At 47.2% G+C, this 21,825-nt stretch overlaps 1 protein-coding gene across 1 annotated transcript in view; it reads left to right on the top strand.

Annotated features, from left to right (window-relative positions):
• cdh23 (cadherin-related 23) overlaps positions 1-21,825 on the top strand; it is a gene marked incomplete at its 3' end in the record, with an annotated part of 389,228 nt that overhangs the window by 206,851 nt on the left and 160,552 nt on the right. Inside the window, exons 13-18 of the mRNA XM_079512237.1 lie at positions 3,624-3,729; positions 5,767-5,894; positions 9,109-9,181; positions 13,030-13,146; positions 13,560-13,672; positions 15,120-15,227. Of these exons, the coding sequence (XP_079368363.1) occupies positions 3,624-3,729; positions 5,767-5,894; positions 9,109-9,181; positions 13,030-13,146; positions 13,560-13,672; positions 15,120-15,227 (645 nt within the window). The remainder of the gene's footprint in view (positions 1-3,623; positions 3,730-5,766; positions 5,895-9,108; positions 9,182-13,029; positions 13,147-13,559; positions 13,673-15,119; positions 15,228-21,825) is intronic.

Genomic DNA, 21,825 nt, shown 5'->3' with positions numbered 1-21,825 from the left:
CTTCATTTCCATTTTCCAGCCATTCAGTTGCAAAAAAAAGAAGACAAACATTTTTTTTTTTATAATTTGGGGACCCCCAAAAATAATTTATGCCAGTCCTTCGATTTTTCAAAAATAGCAGACCTACAAGCTCGTAGCGCGCCACTCGGTGGCGCGCTATGAGCTTGTAGATCTGCTATTTCTCAATAGCTAAAGCATAACATAATGCTAACAGCAAAAGGGGTTCCCGCCCAGAATGGCTTAAAAACAAAAATATGCATTTGGTGGAAACACTGTAGAATGAAAATACATCGCCTGGATGCAACTGGGATGTATCCTCAGTGATGTATCCCAAGGTCATCTGGGTTTAGGGTCTCGCGAACATCATACCCCTCACTCGGGTGACCCAGCCGGGGTTGATCAAGTCCCGACTTACGTCCCAGTAGCTACCCTCGATCAGACCCACTAGGGAAAGACCAGGGCCACACAATCCGTTGGCACCACTACGGCACTACTATGCTGTAAAGCAGGGGTTCTCAACGTTTTTGGCCGGGGACCCCCGGAAATGCTTTGGCAATGTCTCAGGACCCCCGCACCGCCCCCTCCCGACCCCCAATATAAATTGACTGCTACAATAACCTTAATAATAGAGACAATACACCATAAATAAATACTGAAACCAGATTAAATCATTAGGGAAGGTGTATGCATGCACTATGTGTACCATGTAAACTCTTCATTTCCATTTTCCAGCCATTCAGTTGCAAAAAAAAGAAGACAAACATTTTTTTTTTTATAATTTGGGGACCCCCAAAAATAATTTGGCGACCCCCCCCCCCCCCCCCCCCCCGAGGGGTCGCGACCCACAGGTTGAGAACCCCTGCTGTAAAGTAGTATGTAAGTGAAGGCATTTTTTTCTTTATGTCTCTGTAAAGCACTTGCTATACAAATAACGTTTCATTATTATTATTATTATTATGAATTGTGTCTACGTGCGTGGGACAAAGCATGTGGCTCAACCTGGCATGCTAGACCCCCCAACCTTCCCTTCAACACATTTCGGGTTGAGCGCCTTTTTATTTGCATTGTGCAAGCTTGGCTTAATCGCGGGCCTGAACGCTCCACTCGCCACATTTGATTAGCCCAAGCTAACATTAAGTGGACTGCCATTATTAATATGCCGCCTGAGAGGAACAAAGAATGCACGCACACAAGCGTGTGTGTGTGTGTGTGTGTGTGTGTCAGCGATTTGCCTCGCACCCCACGGGGTGCGCACATGCAGACGCATGCATGCACATCGACCCAAGAACACTGTGCCTCCTCCCACTTCTGCTGCTTCCCAACGTCTGTAAAGCCTGATTTATACCGGGTGGCGTTTTGTTTCTCGCACCGAAAATAGACGATCTACAAGCTCACAGCGTCAGAAATGCATTGTGTGCAGTGCCTGACACTGGGGTGCAACTAAGTGTACATCAGGCATAGGAGCCTCTACTTATAATTACCACTGTAGTTCTTTGCTTCCTTTGGCCTTTATGTTGCTCAATGGCCGGCCCACCAGTTCTACAAATTACAATTTAGGCATTTAGCTGACACTCTTATCTGGTGTGACTTATAGAGCGTCGCAGTCCCGCCCCCTACCAGGGCCCAGGAAATGATTCTCCGTTCATTTTCCTCATAGACATTTCAGAAAGTATTTATTTAAAGACGTTTACGCCGCGGACAAAGCCAACTCTTGTCGTGACAAATCATGACAACAAACACAATTTTTCGGGCCAAACAAAGAATTATAAAGGCAGGTTACAACCCTTTTTTTGTTGTTTTTCTTCCATGTAATTATTTGTTTGGTCCAAAATATTGTGTGTGTTGTCATGATTTGTCACGACGCTTAAAAGGTCTTTAAATAAATACTTTTTTAAATGTCTATGGGAAAAATGCATTGTGATTCATTTCCTGGGCCTGGCGTCGTCATGACTGCGGTAGTGCAAGAAGTACTTAAAGTGCAAGATCAGAGAAAATGGTATGAACCCAAGTTAACAAACGACAAGTAAATGGTCAAGTTATCAGTGTAAAGAAAACAATGAAGCGCTAGAAAGTAACTACGATACCAGGTAATCTGTCTAAAAAAATAATCTAAATCTAAATAACATCAAGAAAAGTTCTCTCCCCTTGTCTCTTGTCTTTATTATGCAGACCAGCACAATTCGAGTAAGGCTGGACGGACATACGGTAGTAACTTGAAAGAGGGACGGGGGTGGCATTGTTTACTTGCTTACTCAACCGTTTAGGGATACAAAGAATCTAAGAGAAGACATGTTGTGGAGAGATACATGTGTTTTTGACAGCCTGTCCGGTCCACTGGAGCCTCATGGACTCCCCTCACAGCCAGAGAAATCATGTTGCGGCTGATATGACGAGAAGGGTGTCATTGTTTTCGTTGAGGATTAGCCCAGCGACGGGGCTGCCCGGCTGTCCTCTTGTCTGCCTGGCTTGTCTTTTCGCTCGGTTGGTGTTCGTCCAATATTGACGCCCGCGCGCGGCTAATAACCGGAATCAGCTTTAATCCATTTTGGGCGGGAACCCCTTTTGGTGTTTTAAAGCATTATGTTATACTTTAGCTATTGAAAAATAGCAGATCTACAAGCTCATAGCGTGCCACCGAGTGCCGCACTATGAACTTGTAGGTCTGCTATTTTTGAAAAATCGTGAAAATGTGGCGCAAATCTTTGAATATATATTATTACTGAGTGAACATTTTAACTCAAATATTTGCTTCTCTTCTGGGGAGGTCCCTGGAACAACATATTTTCAGATGTGGGGGCGGAGGCATATTACATATAATTGTTGGGGTCCTTGACATGAAATATTGAGCACCACTGATCCAGAAACATAATGTTTTTCAGAAAACTGTCAGGATTTTGAAAACATATTTTTTTAAATTTCGACGTCAGGCCTAAATGGGTTAATCTGTCCAGTAACATGCCGTCGCTGACTGACAGCTGCATGGTCGCGCGCAACAAAAACAAACGCGCGCGCAAGCATATGTCACACGCGACGCGCATGCCACTACACACACACACACACGAGCACGGTTTCACATAAATACATGTATAGGTGGTGCACAAACAAACACACAATGTGTACATTTAGTCTAGTCTGCATAACTCTGCATACTGCAGCATCTGTCTGGCAGTCTCACACTGTGGACTTTCTTTCAGTGTCACTGAGGCATATGTTAAAGGCATTATGTTCGTGTGTGTGTGTGTGTGTGTGTGTGTGTGTGTGTGTGTGTGTGTGTGTGTGTGTGTGTGCGTGTGCGTGTGCGTGTGCGGTGGCGGTGTAGGATGCACGCCTATACTACTTGTGCCCATGGAATGCTGGGTGACATGACATTCTTGTTGTATCGCGACATATTCCTTGATTTTGTGGATGTAACTTTGCTGCACCTGAACTATTTATGTCCTTGTATGCAATTTCCTCTGTGTGTACATAAACAAATTGTTAAAATGTGTGTATGTATTATGTTTTTTGTTCTTGTCACTCTGGATTAAGAGCGTCTGCTAAATGCCTAAATTGTATGTGTGTGTCTCTCTCTCTCTCTCTCTCTCTCTCTCTCTCTCTCTCTGTGTCACACTTCGGTGCCACAGGCAACGGATGAGGATGCTCCACCTAATAACGTCTTAACCTACACCATCACGTCAGTATCAGCCTTCCCTGAGTACTTCAGCATCACTGTGGTAGAAGGCTACGCAGGTATATGCCCACACACGCACGCACGCACGCACGCACGCACGCACGCACGCACGCACGCACGCACGCACGCACGCACGCACGCACGCACGCACACTCTGGGTGGCTTGGACACAGGCAAACTAACGGTCTTTTCAGATGAGCAGCGATTAACGTGCCTAGTGATTCATTTTCAAAGAGACCTGCGCTTTTCTTTCTGGAAACACTACCCTTCCTCTCTGCCTGACCTACTTGTTGTTAACTAGTTGTACGAACGTTTGTTTTCTATTGTTGTATTGTTTATTGGATCTTGTTTAGTCGATACACTTAATTGTTTTAGCTCATGCTCATTTGATTTAGCTATTTTGTCTCATCCGGTTAAGGAAATAGGTAGCTGATATATTGCACTTTTACCTTAGCGCTAGGTATACTCTTGGTTGCTTGTTTTTGCAGAAAATGCACTAAAGACTTCTGGTGATTAGTAGTTTTTGTTCCCTACCTATGTTGAATACACTTATTGTAAGTCGCTTTGGATAAAAGCGTCTGCTAAATGACTGTAATGTAATGTAATGTAATGTAATGTGCGCGTAGAGAAGTCGAGGGGCGACAATGCAAGCGTATTTACGTGGGCACTGGGCGCGGTCCCGTGAAATTGTCGTGCGTGTGCTCGTTTCGTGCACACGCCCGCGACTGACCAGACCTGGATTCTGTTTAGCCTATTCTTACGCTTGCATCGTCTCGCTCCTCATGAGCAGACCTGGAGCAGACCTGTCGTTGATCCATAGTCTCGCTCCTCATGAGCAGACCTGGAGCTGACCTGTCGTTGATCCATAGTCTCGCTCCTCATGAGCAGACCTGGAGCAGACCTGTCGTTGATCCATAGTCTCGCTCCTCATGAGCAGACCTGGAGCAGACCTGTCGTTGATCCATAGTCTCGCTCCTCATGAGCAGACCTGGAGCAGACCTGTCGTTGATCCATAGTCTCGCTCCTCATGAGCAGACCTGGAGCAGACCTGTCGTTGATCCATAGTCTCGCTCCTCATGAGCAGACCTGGAGCAGACCTGTCGTTGATCCATAGTCTCGCTCCTCATGAGCAGACCTGGAGCAGACCTGTCGTTGGTCCATAGTCTCGCTCCTCATGAGCAGACCTGGAGCAGACCTGTCGTTGATCCATAGTCTCGCTCCTCATGAGCAGACCTGGAGCAGACCTGTCGTTGATCCATAGTCTCGCTCCTCATGAGCAGACCTGGAGCAGACCTGTCGTTGGTCCATAGTCTCGCTCCTCATGAGCAGACCTGGAGCAGACCTGTCGTTGATCCATAGTCTCGCTCCTCATGAGCAGACCTGGAGCTGACCTGTCGTTGATCCATAGTCTCGCTCCTCATGAGCAGACCTGGAGCTGACCTGTCGTTGGTCCATAGTCTCGCTCCTCATGAGCAGACCTGGAGCAGACCTGTCGTTGGTCCATAGTCTCGCTCCTCATGAGCAGACCTGGAGCTGACCTGTCGTTGATCCATAGTCTCGCTCCTCATGAGCAGACCTGGAGCTGACCTGTCGTTGATCCATAGTCTCGCTCCTCATGAGCAGACCTGGAGCTGACCTGTCGTTGATCCATAGTCTCGCTCCTCATGAGCAGACCTGGAGCAGACCTGTCGTTGATCCAGGCGACAACGATGCCCGTCTGGTTTTATTGTGTCTTGTTTTCAACATTGGCTCTTGCAGTGCTACTTGTGATCCAATGTTACCAGAGCCTGAATCTCTCTCTCGATTCAATTTCAAAATTGGCATGATAAAATAATATGTTCGACATTGCCAAAGCATACATACAACAAAACAAATGTCAACATTGTGCACACACAGACAACAACAAACATCCCAACAATAATGAACAACAAGCAATACAGTAACAATGAAAATAAATTAACAAACAGAAACATAATAGCAACGTAATGACCCTGTTCAGCCAGATATACCTGGCTCTCTGTCCACTGGCTGTCCCTCAGTTGACGAAACTCCAACTCTCTCTCTCTCTCTCTCTCTCTCTCTCTCTCCCCCCCCAGTGATCAGTGCAAACAGCCCCATGGACTATGAACGCGTTCCAGAGGGGATGGTCTACTTGACGGTCATGGCCAAAGACGGAGGAACGCCACCCCTGAACAGTACTGTCCCCGTCACCGTGGAGCTCTTTGTAAGTACAACACAACCCCGATGGAAGCTATAGAACGATACAACACACACATTGTGATTGATTATAGTGAAAATATAGAAAGACTACCCCGTGGGAAGCCTTCATATCTATCTCCATCCTTCTTTGTAGATAGAGAGTAAATGATATGACCGTACAGAGACTCCCAACACAATGCTGAGATGCTGAGAGGCAGAATCCAAGTTCTCTCTCTCTCTCTCTTTCTCTCTCTCTCTCTCTCGCTCTCTCTCTCTCTCTCTCTCTCTCTATTTTCTGTCGTCCGCAGTGTTGTGACTCACACCACAGGGGTTTATCAGTAGCTGGAAGCATCACACACACGCACACGCACACGCACACGCCCGCACACACACTACCCTACCCTTCAGTAGAAAGAGGCACCAGTGATGATTGTGTTAACATTTCTCAATAGCTCTCACAGCAGGGGTTCCTCTGCACACATAACCCACGCAACAAGAGCTTATGGTGGGCTTGGAACACAAGACTAGAGCATATCTGATCCCTGTAACCGAAACCTTTCCATAACCCTTTTTCTGGTACCGAAATAAGGACTTTGTTCACTTCACGTCCATGTTAAAAAAAAGGTATATCCCATCAATTATTTTAAGCCTAGAATCAAGCCATCCAGGATCCTGGTGAATCATGACCATAAAACCTATCATTTAATATTTAATTATATGATGCATACTATATTTAACTCTTGTATTGCTAAGTACAAATATATTCGTACTATGGCAGGTTAATAAAGTGTTGGGGCATGTGGAGTTTGCTTTCGAGTTGCAAGTCCACATTTGAGTGAGGAGTCTGCTATAAACACAACACGAGATATATAGCTAGATAGCTATAAACACAGCACGAGATCACAACACTGGTATCAGTATTCGGTATCGGTGTCGGCTAACACAGACATTGTGGTTTCGGGATCCGAATCGGATCGGGACATCGCTAGTGACAATAGCAGATCTATGCGTCATATTGCAATGTGTTGTGAGCTTGTTTTTTATTTATTTTTGCTTACTTTCCTCTGGTAAAAGAAAATGTGGTGGATGTTGTGACGGCCAGAGTCACAATTGACTCTTAATTGACTAAGAGATTCTTTATCTTTTATTGAGTCCTTTGTTCGTTTTCCTTGACACCACCTGGCTACACAAAAAAGGAGAGGCTAAGTTCCTCTCTGGTAGGTACACGCCTGCCTGGCACCCCAAATAAGCTACTGAGGAAACCGTTACAATGTGCAATCATTATTGCTGGTCATGGCATGGTAGCATCATGTACAATATGATACAGGATAGTGGAGTGATTTGGAACCGGTGTCAGTATACATTGTGCCTATATAAGGCTGTCACTCTGTGAGACAATTGATATGCATCTCATACACTATCGAGAATCCAATACTTCTAGATCAATAATTTTCCATGGGAGGCCCCAGGAGAAATTGAGAAATTGTTTTGGGCCAGACACAAAACCCACAGGACGCGCCAGCGTAAGCGAACAGACACCATTCTAATTCCGCTCAATGTTAATGGAGATTCTCATACTTAGAAGGCTTTCTTACCTTTATTTGTAGTTGTTACGTCCCCACCAAAGAGTTCCAGGTGTTATTTTGTGCAAAAGTGCATTATTGGCTATTTCCCCTAGCATAAGCCCTCAATGGGGGTTGGGTTTTAGTGCTAATTCACTTTCCATATAAAGTGTGCCGCTTGGGATACTATTTACATTATGAAGAGAGGATATATACAAAGAAAATAGATTTTTGAGCGATGGAAATAAGCGAATTAGCACTAAAACCCAACGCCCCATTCAATTCAATTCTGGACACTCCGCTTGCATGCATGAATATCTTTAACAACAATGTGAACTAACTGACTGCAAACATACTTATGTTATGCATAACATGTTCTCATCTCTACTCTACTACTATTGGTCTGGTATGGTCCCTCTAGTTACCAATATTTTAACTTGCGCTCTTATTCAAAAAACTTATATTTGATATTTATATTTGTTATATTTGAAAATGTTTGAAACCTTTTGAAAATGTTCGCACATGCCCAAAATAGGGACGCCAGTGTCGAACGCCGGTTCAATGCCAGTTGAAAGTGGTTAAAATCACATCAGCTGAATAATTGCCAATATACCCATTCTGTCTAAGTATGGCTGACGTATCGGTCAGACCGAGATATGGGTCGGGCCCTACTTTGGCATCCGCACGCTGACGCCAAAGTCAACCTTTTGAGTTCTATGTTGAGGTTAATTGAAACCAATGCAGGCATGTCCTCAGAACCGGGCTTGAGCCTCTTAAGGCCCGAGTGCCTGCGCCCGCCTAGCGAGTGCCCATGTAGAGTGGTGCCTTGGATCAGTGCCGTCTGAGTTGCATAGTGTGGGAATCAGTTCCATAATCTAGTTCCAAATTGTACAGTTTCCGCAATCGACATGTTCCACAATTATTATTAACATTATTAACAGTTTGACGGCATAAAACGCTTTACCCGCTATTTAATCAAATATTCTATGCTGCCGAGATTGTTTTATTACCTTTAGAGCATACGCTGAAGTATTTGCACCTTTCAACCTTGAAAAAAATGGTTCGATGGTTTGTTATGATCAGAAACACCAGCGGCCATGACAATGTGGAACGAAACCACAGTGCAGAGCAAGTTGTAGTCCAAACAAACCAATTTCCCAGAAGCCCTAGCAGCCCAGATGATGACTTGATTTCCGCTTTCGTCATCATAACGTGACGGCCTCGTCACCAGGTCCCGGATAAATCCGCTGTTTCTTTTTAATTATTTTAAAACGGCGAATTAAACGCATTAAACAAATGTCGGGTATAGCGTTTTACGTACGGTGGAACCCTGGATTAAACAATTAGCGGTCGTCAAACTGTTAACAACATATATACATTACCAAGCACCACAATATGACGAGTATGGGATGCCCACAAAATCTCATCAATCTCATCTAGCAGGCACACCTTAGCCCAGATCTATACTTGTAGTGTCGCACACCAAAAATAGCAGGTCTACAACCTCAGACGAGCTATTTTTGATACGCATATTTCCCACCAAAAACAGCTTGTAGATCTGCTATGTCCGGTGTGCGAAAATAGCTTATAATAAGTCCTAATACTGTAGGTCAAAACAGTGTTCCTTTCCAAGTGGATCAAATGAAGCTGTTGCTTGATGTTTGAATCTCCATCCAGGATGAAAATGACAACCCACCCAAGTTCAGCGAGCAGTCCTACATTGTCAAAATCCCGGAGAACATCAATGCAGGTGGGTTGGTTGATTACTTATTGATGTCAGCGTTCTAGAGAAGAGAGTTGTGCAACCAGCCAACCAACAGCAGTTAAAGGACCACTTCACCACTTTTCAACCTATCTTCATATAATAGGTCCTCACTAATAATCATGAAAAAATGGCACGATTTTTTTCTACTCAGTCTGTGTCTCATAGGACGGCTGTGGGCAGTTTAGAAACCGTCTTCCAGTGACATCATCATTAGGAAGATTTTTTTACAAAAAAATAATGATTTTCATTATCGTGAGAACGCTGGCTTCCATTTTCGCATTGCAACTTTTCAGGACTAGAAAGCCTGCAGTTTCTATTAGCTTGTATTCCCCATCGATGATGTCACTGGAAGACGGTTTCTAAACTGCCCCACAGCCCTCCTATGAGACACAGACCGAGTAGAAAAACATTGCACCATTTTTTCATGATTATTAGTGAGGACCTATTATATGAAGATGGTGAAGTGGTCCTTTAACATACAAAGCTGCAGTCTTTCCTATGATGACCCTCTCCTGTGCAACACCGCCTGACTGTCGAGAGTCGGCATTATATTTGCATGTTCCATTATACCTCTGCGTCCCTTGGGGCAGTTTTCCCTATGTCATTTCCCTGGCCTCCTCCGCCGTGTCTTTGTTTTGCCTTGGTATACTATTTTATGTGTTTGTGAGAGAGTGGAGTAAATTGACTCTTCAGGGGCGCAACATTGTCAGTCGCTTTTATTCATTCTCATGCGTGCATTCAGAAGACTCTCTTATTCCCAGACAATAGATACATTTCCAATGGCTTTGGGGTAAATTAGATACTTGACCACCACCGCCGCCACCACCCCATCCCCATTCCCCTCCGTCTTTTTCTGAGCCGTGGCAGACGCTTGGCTATATTCTCTGTGAGTCCAGACTGATTTTGAGAGAGTGTTTGCTGAGTATAGTGGGATAGTTGAGGGTGAGGTTTAAAGGACTATATGGCTTAAAGGAGAATTCCATGCTAGAAGGCTTTCTTACCTTTCTTTGTAGTCGTTACGTCCCCACCAAAGAGGTCCAGGTGTTTTTTTGTGCAAAAACTCCTTATTGGCTATTTCCCCTACCATAAGCCCTCAATGAATTGCATTGAATTGAATGGGGCTATGGGGTGTTGTGCTAATTCGCTTATTTCCATCGAAATAAGTAGTAAAGTGTGCCGCATGGGATATTATTTACATTATGAAGAGAGGATATATACAACAAAAATAATAATTTTGAGCGATGGAAATAAGCAAATTAGCACAACACCCCATAGTCCCATTCAATTCCCATTCAATGCAATTCATTGAGGGCTTATGGTAGGGGAAATAGCCAATAAGGAGCTTTTGCACAAAATAACACCTGGACCTCTTTGGTGGGGACTTAACAACTACAAAGAAAGGTAAGAAAGCCTTTTAGTATGGAATTCTCCTTTAATCACTGAGGGACATCTGGGTTTGGGCTTCAGAGGGGAAGGTGCTCAGGGGCAGTGGTTGAAAAAGCACCAATAACGCAATGTAGAACTACTCCGTTACAAGTCTGGTAATCAAAATGTACTAAAATAACAATGAAACTGGGATACCAATTTTATCCAATCAGGATAGAGAACGCAGTCAGGATACAGATCGAACAAATGGAATTGTAAGTGAAGGCACAGAGAAATGAGCAGACAAAATAGGAACTGGAACACTATAAAGATTAAGCTCATAAATAGCTACGCACTCCTGATTAGCTGAAATGTTGTCACCTATACCTGAAAATGTATTAGGGAGACCTCTGACAAACACTCTATAGCAGGGGTGCATAAAAGGGAGATTGAGATCTACTAGTAGACCACATGACATGCCCCTAAAACATTATAATATATACATATCATTTAAATAAATAATAATAATTTGGCATCTGACTTGAATTAAGGTAACTTGATTGATTGACATCAGAAATGGCCTGTTAAGCCTGGGCCATGGCTCAGCGGTCCAGGCACCTTGGCTGGTAATCCAGTCTGGCAGTGTGCCGCGGGTTCGACTCCCGATCCCGACGGCCTTTACTGCATGTCTTCCCCCCATCCCTCTCCCCATTTCCTGTCAGCCTACTGTCTGTCCCTCCATAAAGAAAATATATAAAATAAAGACGAAAGCCAAAAAAAAAAAACCATTTAAAAACCCACAATGGAATACTTTGTCTTCAAGAGTGTTTGAGCACAAACATTCAGTAGTATTACAAAGTTATATATACAAAAGAAAACCCTACCAATTTAATTCCCCATTCCAAGTGTGTTTGTCATATTATAATGTAACGCCAGCGCTGCTATTCCAAAGGCCCCTCAGGTACATTTTTAAACTATTTTCAGCAATGGGATAATAATTGTTTTGGTGGGCAATCTTGTTGAGCTGGTCATTTTGAAAGTAGCTGTCTGTCTGTCTGTCTGTCTGTCTGTCTGTCTGTCTGTCTGTCTGTCTGTCTGTCTGTCTGTCTGTCTTTCCTCCTTAACCCTATACCAACAAACTGTAAACCCGCTCCACCACTGTGTTTTGTTGTCTCTCTGCCTCTCTTGATTGATCGATCGAATACTTCATTAGTAAACAGCGCGAGGTACGGTCATGGGGACTTGTTTCCATCGATTGACTTTCTTGATCACTTTTGATGACATCTTTTGTCTTTTGTTTGTTGTCAAGAATACAGCCCAAATAGGTAACCTCGTCTTTGCTTACTATATTACTATATCGTCAATTAACTCTCTGTCTCTCTCTCTCTCTCTCTCTCTCTCTCTCTCTCGCTCTCTCTCTCTCTCTCTCGCTCGCTCGCTCGCTCGCTCGCTCGCTCGCTCGCTCACTCTCTCGCTCCATCCATCCATCTTTGTTTTGTGCTTTTATTCCTTGGCACCGCCAACCTTTCGGTGTGGACTCCTGTCCTGTCTGGTGTCATCCCTCCCTGCCTCCCTTCCTGTGTGGACTCCTGTCCTGTCTGGTGTCCTCCCTCCCTGCCTCCCTTCGGTGTGGACTCCTGTCCTGTCTGGTGTCCTCCCTCCCTGCCTCCCTTCGGTGTGGACTCCTGTCCTGTGTGGTGTCCTCCCTCCCTGCCTCCCTTCGGTGTGGACTCCTGTCCTGTGTCGTGTCCTCCCTCCCTGCCTCCCTTCGGTGTGGACTCCTGTCCTGTGTCGTGTCCTCCCTCCCTGCCTCCCTTCGGTGTGGACTCCTGTCCTGTGTGGTGTCCTCCCTCCCTGCCTCCCTTCGGTGTGGACTCCTGTCCTGTGTGGTGTCCTCCCTCCCTGCCTCCATCCCTCCCTGCCTCCCTTCGGTGTGGACTCCTGTCCTGTGTGGTGTCCTCCCTCCCTGCCTCCATCCCTCCCTGCCTCCCTTCGGTGTGGACTCCTGTCCTGTCTGGTGTCCTCCCTCCATCCCTCCCTGCCTCCCTTCGGTGTGGACTCCTGTCCTGTGTCGTGTCATCCCTCCCTGCCTCCCTTTCGCTGTGGACTCCTGTCCTGTCTGGTGTCATCCCTCCATCCCTCCCTGCCTCCCTTCGGTGTGGACTCCTGTCCTGTGTCGTGTCCTCCCTCCCTGCCTCCCTTCGGTGTGGACTCCTGTCCTGTGTCGTGTCCTCCCTCCCTGCCTCCCTTCGGTGTGGACTCCTGTCCTGTGTGGTGTCCTCCCTCCCTGCCTCCCTTCGGTGTGGACTCCTGTCCTGTGTGGTGTCCTCCCTCCCTGCCTCCATCCCTCCCTGCCTCCCTTCGGTGTGGACTCCTGTCCTGTGTGGTGTCCTCCCTCCCTGCCTCCCTTCGGTGTGGACTCCTGTCCTGTGTCGTGTCATCCCTCCCTTCGTCCCTTCGTCCCACAGGGGCCACCGTGCTGTTTGTGAATGCCACTGATTTGGACGCCTCGCGGGAGTTTGGCCAGGTCTCCCTCATCTACTCCCTGGAGGGCTCCTCCCAGTTCCGTCTCAACACACGCTCAGGTGTGTGTGTGTGTGTGTGTGTGTGTGTGTGTGTGTGTGTGTGTGTGTGTGTGTGTGTGTGTGTGTGTGTGTGTGTGTGTGTGTGTGTGTGTGTGTGTGTGTGTGTGTGTGTGTGTGTGTGTGTGTGTGTGTGTGTGTGTGTGTGTGTGTGTGTGTGCATAAACACGCATGAGTCTGTGTGCAGGTAGTGCACAGTTGTTGACAAAGAAACTGTAGCAATATCCCTGTGCTAGCCTGTGTGTGCGTGCGTTGTGCGTGTGTGTGTATTCATTCTACTATGTGTGCGTGTTTGTGTGTATTCATTCTACTATGTGTGTGTGTGTGTGTATTCATTCTACTATGTGTGTGTGTGTGTGTGTGTATTCATTCTACTGTGTGTGTGTGTATTCATTCTACTATGTGTGTGTGTTTAGGGGAGATCACGACCACAGCTCTCCTGGACAGGGAACAGAAGGCAGAGTACATCCTGATAGTCCGAGCGGTGGACGGTGGGGTGGGACCGCTACAGAAGACTGGAATCTGCACGGTAACAAAACCCATCCTCAACACTGCTTTCCTCACCTCACTATTTATTCCATGTGTATCTAAGCCAGGGGTGGGCAACGCTGACGATGGAGAGGGGCCACTGTAGTTCCACACTCACTCCAGAGGGGCCACATATTGCATATTACCGTCGTAGCAAAAATAGCCGATCTACAAGCTCAAAACGCTTCGCGCTGCGATGCGTTTTTGAAACCAATAGTATATCAGTATTCCGATATTAACCTGTGCGCCACATTAAGTGAAGGTGGGGGCCGCATGTGGCCCCCTGGCCGGGCCGCCAGTTGCACATGCTGGATCTATGTATGTAATGCAGCTTCCGTGAGAAGTGAGTGATTCCTTTCATCACAATGATGACGTCTGATGATGACGTCAACAACGCCTGCTTACAGTTCACACCGCAACAGGGAATGTAGGCGTGCGTGGCCCTTGCACTTAAACGCTGCTGCCTTTTTAAACATAATATTATAGGGCTTTTAGATGATATTTTAACGCACTGGCTGTTATTATATGCCTTTCTCTTCTGGATAATTTCCTTGCGTATTTATACATAGGCCTACGTTACATAAACGCTGTTGCCTTTTTAAACGTATATACAGTATCGTATAGTGCTTGAATACTTTTTTAACAGTTTGCAAAGTTTGCTAAGAGGATGTTTAATCATTTCCATTGGGATCCAACTTCCATTCATACGATACGAGGAGATCATCCAGAAGAGAAAGGCATATAATAACAGCAGTGCGTTAAAATGCCATCTAAAAGCCCTATAATATATGTTTAAAAAGGCAGCAGCGTTTATGTAATGTGTATAAATATAATCATCGTCTGTCAGAGCTGTGATTGGAGCCGCTGCACCGCTAAAAAATTAAAACAACACAGACCTGTTGGGACGTCATACAAACAGCCGTGCACTCTTTTAAAAAAATCACACCCGTGTGAATTGAGTGGTGCAACTCCGTGTGGGGGTCCCCGGGGGGACCGCGGAAGTTCTTGACCCACAGGAACGCGGCCAGGGTGCCGGACCGCTTCCAGCGAGCCGCCCCGAGTCTGAAACGGTCGAGAAATGACAGTTACCATGCGGGGGTCCCTGTGGGGTCCCTGGGGGTCCCCGGGGGGTCCCTGGAACATCCAGACCACCAGGAACGTGCCCAGGGGGCTGACCCGGTTCCGGCGAGCCGCCCGCGTCCGAAACGGTCGAGAAATGACAGTTACCATGTGGGGGTCCCCGGGGGTCCCTGGAACATCCAGACCCCCAGAAATGCGGCCAGGGGGCCGGGCCGGTCACAACAAAGTGTGAATTTGTCCTGCTGCTGCATGGCCGTCTGTCGGTTTGGTATACCAGGGGTGTATATTTATACTCCTCCCAAGTCCTTGATGAGGAGAATGACGGCTTCATGTTCCTCCCTCACTCGCTCTGTTGTTCCTCTGTGTAGGTGAACATCACCGTCCTGGACGTCAACGACAACGCCCCCGTGTGGAAGGACGAGCCCTACCACGCCAACGTGGTGGAGAGGAGCCCCATCGACACGGACGTCATCTCTGTGAGTTCTCCACAGCCGCGCCATTATCCCATTTAGGCCTGACCTCGAAATTTAAAAAAAATCTTCTAAATCCTCCAGTTTTCTGAAATAAACATTTTGAATTCCGGACTTTTACTTGTAACGAAGTAGTTCTACATTGAAGTATTGATACTTTTACTTAGGTAAAAAAAATTAGTCACCAATGTGCTGACCTTGCCTGGAAAAACCTCCACTCCTCACTGTGTGGAAAAAGAACAGACTTTGACTGACTCATCCATCTGGGTGCCACGCGTCGCACACAGTACAAATCCTCAGGCTTAATTCATCCAGTTGTAACTCTGGAGAGAGTGACTGCTGTCACTCTCAGAGTTAACCCATTTTGGGCGGGAACCCCTTTTGGTGTTAGCATTATGTTATGCTTTAGCTATTGAAAAATAGCAGATCTACAAGCTCATAGCGCGCCACCGAGTGGCGCGCTACGAGCTTGTAGGTCTGCTATTTTTGAAAAATCAAAGAACGACTGACATAGAAACATAGCTTTTACAGAAAACTGTCAGGATTAAGAAGACATTTTTTGAATCTGATCTCAGGTCAAAATGAGTTAAATGAACACTCTGCGTTTCACAGCGTAGGTGTTTGAGCCAATAGGCTGAGGAGATGAAAGTCTGCCTCCCCCAGAACATCAGGTTAATTTTTCCATCAGTGGCTCGGGTGATTTTTGAGCGAGTAACGTTTTGACTGTATCCTCTCAAGCGGAACCGCTCGGCTGTTTGAAACTTACTTTTTAAATATGAACAGGGGCCTCTACGTTTCAGAGCAGCACGCGTGGCTTCCTCACAATTTGAAGAAAAAGGCACCTTACCTACAGTAGGCCTATATATGATTTTCTTTGTAACCCATTTAGGCCTGACGTCAAAAAAAAAAAAAAAGTATTTTAAATTCTGACAGTTTTCTGAAATGTTTCTGTATCAGTGGCGCTCAATATTTCATATCAAGGACCCCAACAATTATATGTAATTGGCCACCGACCCCCATCTGAAAGTATGTTGTTCCAGTGACCCCCCCGTAAGCAAAGATTTGAGTTAAAAACTCAAAAAAATAATCTATTCAAAGCTTTGCACCACATTTTCACGATTTTTCAAAAATAGCCACTCGGTGGCGCGCTATATGAGCTTGTAGATCTGCTATTTTTCAATAGCTAAAGTATAACATAATGCTTAGTTAAAACACCAAAAGGGGTTCCCGTCCAGAAAGGGTTAATCATTTTCCATAGCATCACCGAGACCCTATACGGCCAGGATATTAACCGAACCTATGCCATTCGTGCTTGCAAACCTCCTTTGCCAAAACGATAAATCTCGGGTTTGTTTAAAATGGCATTTAATCCAGAATTATTAGTATTTTATTTACCGTTGTTAGCATCCATCGTTAGCTTCCGGTGGCTCCCATGGTGTGTAGTCATCGGATATCCAAATTCTCCTCGTGCACACGGCGCGCGCACGCGATCTAAAGCATTTCAGGGCTCGGATTGAGATAAAGGACAGAGCTTAATTCTTTCTCTGCGAGGTACGAATATATTCGTACCCCCAAGCCATGGGACGTTATCAGCCATGTACCACTCGTATACTCTGTGTATATACAGTAGTGGTTGAGCCCCAATGCAGCTTTTATAACATTGATCCGGTTGCTATGCAACGCCTCAGTCACCACCAGCTATGGGACGTTACAACCTCGGTTCAAAGCAGGATTTTCAAACCTCCATAAGTCGGAATCTAGGAGAGCTGTCCTTGGTGATCTTCAGCCATCCAAAGTTCAGATGTCATTTGTGACTTTGTAACGCATCGCTCTCGACATGTAAACGTTTCTGGCGACAGGCAAACAGTGTGCGCTAATGCTAATGATAGCCAATGGTTGCAGTGAGTGTGTGAATGGGGCTACAGCGCTAATGCTAATGATAGCCAATGGTTGCAGTGAGTGTGTGAATGGGGCTACAGCGCTAATGCTAATGATAGCCAATGGTTGCAGTGAGTGTGTGAATGGGGCTACAGCGCTAATGCTAATGATAGCCAATGGTTGCAGTGAGTGTGTGAATGGGGCTACAGCGCTAATGCTAATGATAGCCAATGGTTGCAGTGAGTGTGTGAATGGGGCTACAGAGGGGAGGAAAATTATTCTCTTAAAGTGGATGCAGGCGGTGGCACAGCTTAACTACAATTATGCTACGAGCTAGCAGCAAAAAAGAAAGAGTTAATAAAACATGAATTCGAGGTCGCGCTATGCATAATAATAGTTCGAGCGGCAGATCATGGCCGTGAGCGAGCCTGGCTGGCGCGACAACGGAGGGTTATCGCTTCCGGGTCGGCCAGGATGAGGGCTCTTATTATTTGCTTATGTCGCACATTTCTCTGATACTAGAGCCTCACGTTACCGCCTATGGTAACGGGAGGGAATGTGTTAACAGCACAACACGAGACAGCTCAATGACATCAGCGTACAGTCACACCACTGTAGGTCATCCCAATGTAAACAGCGTACAGTTATAACAAACTCCTCTCATTTCCCTGCTGGGCGTCGTTGGCAGCGTGTTGTTGTTAATTAAGCCCTGATTGTCCATTAATTAAAGAGGCGCCGGTGAGTGTAATTAACCCATTTTGGGCGGGAACCCCTTTTGGTGTTAGCATTGTGTTATGCTTTAGCTATTGAAAAATAGCAGACCTACAAGCTCGTAGCGCGCCACTCGGTGGAAAAATCGAAGAACGACTGACATAGAAACATAGCTTTTTCAGAAAACTGTCAGGATGTAGAAGACATTTTTAGAATCTGATCTCAGGTCAGAATGGGTTAAGGGAGTACCGATTGCTAATTAAAATGTAGCCCGTAGTCATATGCATAGCAAATGACTCGACTGCTTTAGCTGAGGAAGAACCAGGAACTTTATCTGGCTGAAGTAAACAGAGAGCAGTGGAGAGATGAAAGGGAGCTGGTATTTGTAGTGCTAAAAACGAAGTGGTTCTTCACTCGAGGTTCATTTATTAAAGGTGCATCCATTGAATTTAATAGCGACCGTACACAGCAACATATGGAGTGTTACACTTTAGAATCACGAGTGTTCATTGAACTCAGAGAGAGTACACATTGTAACCAAATGGACCCTTAAGGCAGGGAGGGGCGTGTCCCAAACTTTTTTCAAAGGGAGCCAAATAGAGAAAATATGAAAACACCCAACTCCTACCTACCATAATGTAGTTTTCCGACCATATTAACCCATTTTTGGCGGGAACCCCTTTTGGTGTTTTAAACATGTTATAATTTAGCTATTGAAAAATAGCAGATCTACAAGCTCATAGCGCTCATAGTGCACCGAGTGGCGCGCTATTTATTAATTTCGACGTCAGGCCTAAATGGGTTGAAGTCACATATATACAAATCATTGTGTTTCAACAATTTTATTTCATCAATATCAAAATATCGATAGTCTTTTTGTCAGGTGTGCTGTGAACAAAACACAATGAACTCAGGCCTATAGCCTATAGCCCGGATCTCACATTTGAGGTCCTGGGCTGACGCACATGACGCACATGACGTCATGTGCGTCCGGCCTGCACCTCCATGAAAGGGCTGCAGTTCCACTTTTCGCCAGTAGGTAGTGGCAGCTTCAACGTTGGATAGCCTTACTGGGGGCACAGACAGACAGACAGACAGACAGACAGACAGACAGACAGACAGACAGACAGACAGACAGACAGACAGTGTGCATTGAACCGTTAAAAAAATGGTTCATCTGTATACCCTCTTGTAGCTAGAAACAGACACATACTTTAACTTTTGAGTTCAATTGACACTCCGGACTTCACTGTGTGTGCGTCTGTGCACTGTGTGCCAGCCATGGTTCCCCTTGCCCCCCCCCTCCCCTCCCCTCCCCCTCCTGACCATTTTCCAATATCACGGACCACCCGGCCTTACACTCCCATAATTGGGCCTGTGTATACAGTGGACCTGGTCGGCCGGCGTTTCCATGACGACCAGGGACCACCTGAAGAGCCCTCATGGAGATTCGATGTCCAGTGAGCCGGTGAATTTGGTGGCCAGTGCGCGGATCAGGCACACGCACACGTACACACACACACACACACACACACAAACGCACACGTACACACGCACACACACAGTCACACACACAGATACACACAAACGCACACGTACACACGCACACGTACACGTACACGTACACGTACACGTACACACACACACACACACACACACACACACACACACACACACACACACACACACACACACACACACACACACACACACACACAGTCACACACACACAGACACACACAAACGCACACGTACACACGCACACGTACACGTACACGTACACGTACACGTACACACACACACACACACACACACACACACACACACACACACACACACACACACACACACACACACACACAGTCACACACACACACACACACACACACAGTCACACACACACACAGTCTCTCTCCTCGCTTTACTATAGTGTACTCCATCGCACTCAAGCCTACGTTGGCGATTTGCATTCGCTAGCCTGTCCCCCCCCCCCCCCCTCTGCCACACACGGAAAACCTCCTCTAATATCTCATTCAACAACAATATTCTCGGTCCGTTTGTGGTTTATACTCTAGACAAGGCCGCAGTTCAATAGACGAGAGAGAGGCTAATGTGTTTGCTCGCTCTTTTAATGTTCTCTCCACGGGGCACAGATTGATTAGCCGTGCCCTGGCCGTGGCCGGCCGTGAATACGTAACCCCCCGCCCTCATCTTATATCCTCTACCTTGGCCTGTGCGCCGTTTGCTAATCAATGGACCAGTGAGATGTCTGTCTACCATGTCCCCTTAATAATTAAAGACCCGCAAAACCTTTGTTCCTCTAATGACCAATTAACCAGTTTCCAGCGTTTTCTTCGTCAGCGCGTTGAATAATTGATCTGCTCTTTAAAACACCAGACAGTGTTTTTCTGTCCGTGGGCTCCCCGGCCTCGCACATTAATCACCGCTCAGCGTCAGAACGGAGACGGTATCATTTGTCATTCATCTGACTGATGTGAGAGAGGACGGTGGGAGGGGGGCGGTGGGAGGGGGAGGGGGATGGTGGGAGGGGGACGATGGGAGGGGGGGGTTGGGAGGGGGACGGTGGTAGGGGGGAGGGGGACGGTGGGAGGGGGACGATGGGAGGGGGACGATGGGAGGGGGGCGATGGGAGGGGGAGGGGGACGGGGGTTTGGGGGACGGTGGGAGGGGGGAGGGGGGCGGTGGGAGGGGGGCGGTGGGATGGGGACGATGGGAGGGGGACGGTGGGAGGGGGACGGTGGGAGGGGGGCGGTGGGAGGGGGGAGGGGGGCGGTGGGAGGGGGACGATGGGAGGGGGACGGTGGGCGGGGGGCGGTGGGAGGGGGACGGTGGGAGGGGGGAGGGGGACGGTGGGAGGGGGGCGGTGGGAGGGGGGCGGTGGGAGGGGGGAGGGGGACGGTGGGAGGGGGGAGGGGGACGATGGGAGGGGGGCGGTGGGAGGGGGGCGGTGGGAGGGGGGAGGGGGACGATGGGAGGGGGACGGTGGGAGGGGGGCGGTGGGAGGGGGACGATGGGAGGGGGGAGGTGGGAGGGGACGATGGGAGGGGGGCGGTGGGAGGTGGGCGGGGGGAGGGGGACGATGGGAGGGGGGCGGTGGGAGGGGGACGGTGGGAGGGGGGCGGTGGGCGGGGGACGCTGGGAGGGGGACGGTGGGAGGGGGACGATGGGAGGGGGGCGGTGGGGGAGCTGTGAAGACTGCTGAGAGAGACTGTACGTTACATTCACTCACATATGGTCTCTCCATTGATTTTACATTATCGTCGCTGTTGGGTGGAAACCGTGAATGTCCAAAACCGTTCTTCTTTGTTATTACTGTATTTAACCCATTTAATTTGGGCCAGGGTCCAGAGCCCGGGCAGAGGCGTTTTGAGGCGGTTCTGGACAACCGTGGGTCCGACCGTCTCAACACCGGGCACTGCACTCCCTGTGAATTTGAAGTCGTCGTGGCGTACGGTTCTCGAGTTACGTGGATTACAGACATACACAGACTTGATGTAAATGCACCAAGTAGATAGATAGATACACATAGATATACACATACACACACACACTTAGATATACACACACACACACACACACACACACACACACACACACACACACACACACACACACACACACACACACACACACACACACACACACACACACACACACACACACACTCTTAGATAATACACATACACACACACACTCTTATGTAAATTAGAATGCACAAGCATTCATTCATATCCTCGCTGACAATAGTATTATAGCAATAGATGTATATAATAATTCATTCATCTATTCAGTGTATTTCGGTCTTGCCCCTCGAATCAGCGAGACATGCATGGGGATGACATTGTGTGTGTGTGTGCGTGCGTGCGTGCGTGCGTGCGTGCGTGCGTGCGTGCGTGCGTGCGTGCGTGCGTGCGTGCGTGCGTGCGTGCGTGCGTGTGCGTGTTATTGGGCAAAAGCCCTCTGTGTCATGATTATAGTGACCTTTTGTGTGCTA

The sequence above is a fragment of the Electrona antarctica genome, assembly GCF_951216825.1.
Source record: "Electrona antarctica genome assembly, chromosome: 10".
NCBI classification, from domain to species: Eukaryota; Metazoa; Chordata; class Actinopteri; order Myctophiformes; family Myctophidae; genus Electrona; species Electrona antarctica.
The sequence above is the reverse complement of the archived record's forward strand: the minus strand, read 5'-3'. Positions and strand labels throughout refer to the sequence as shown.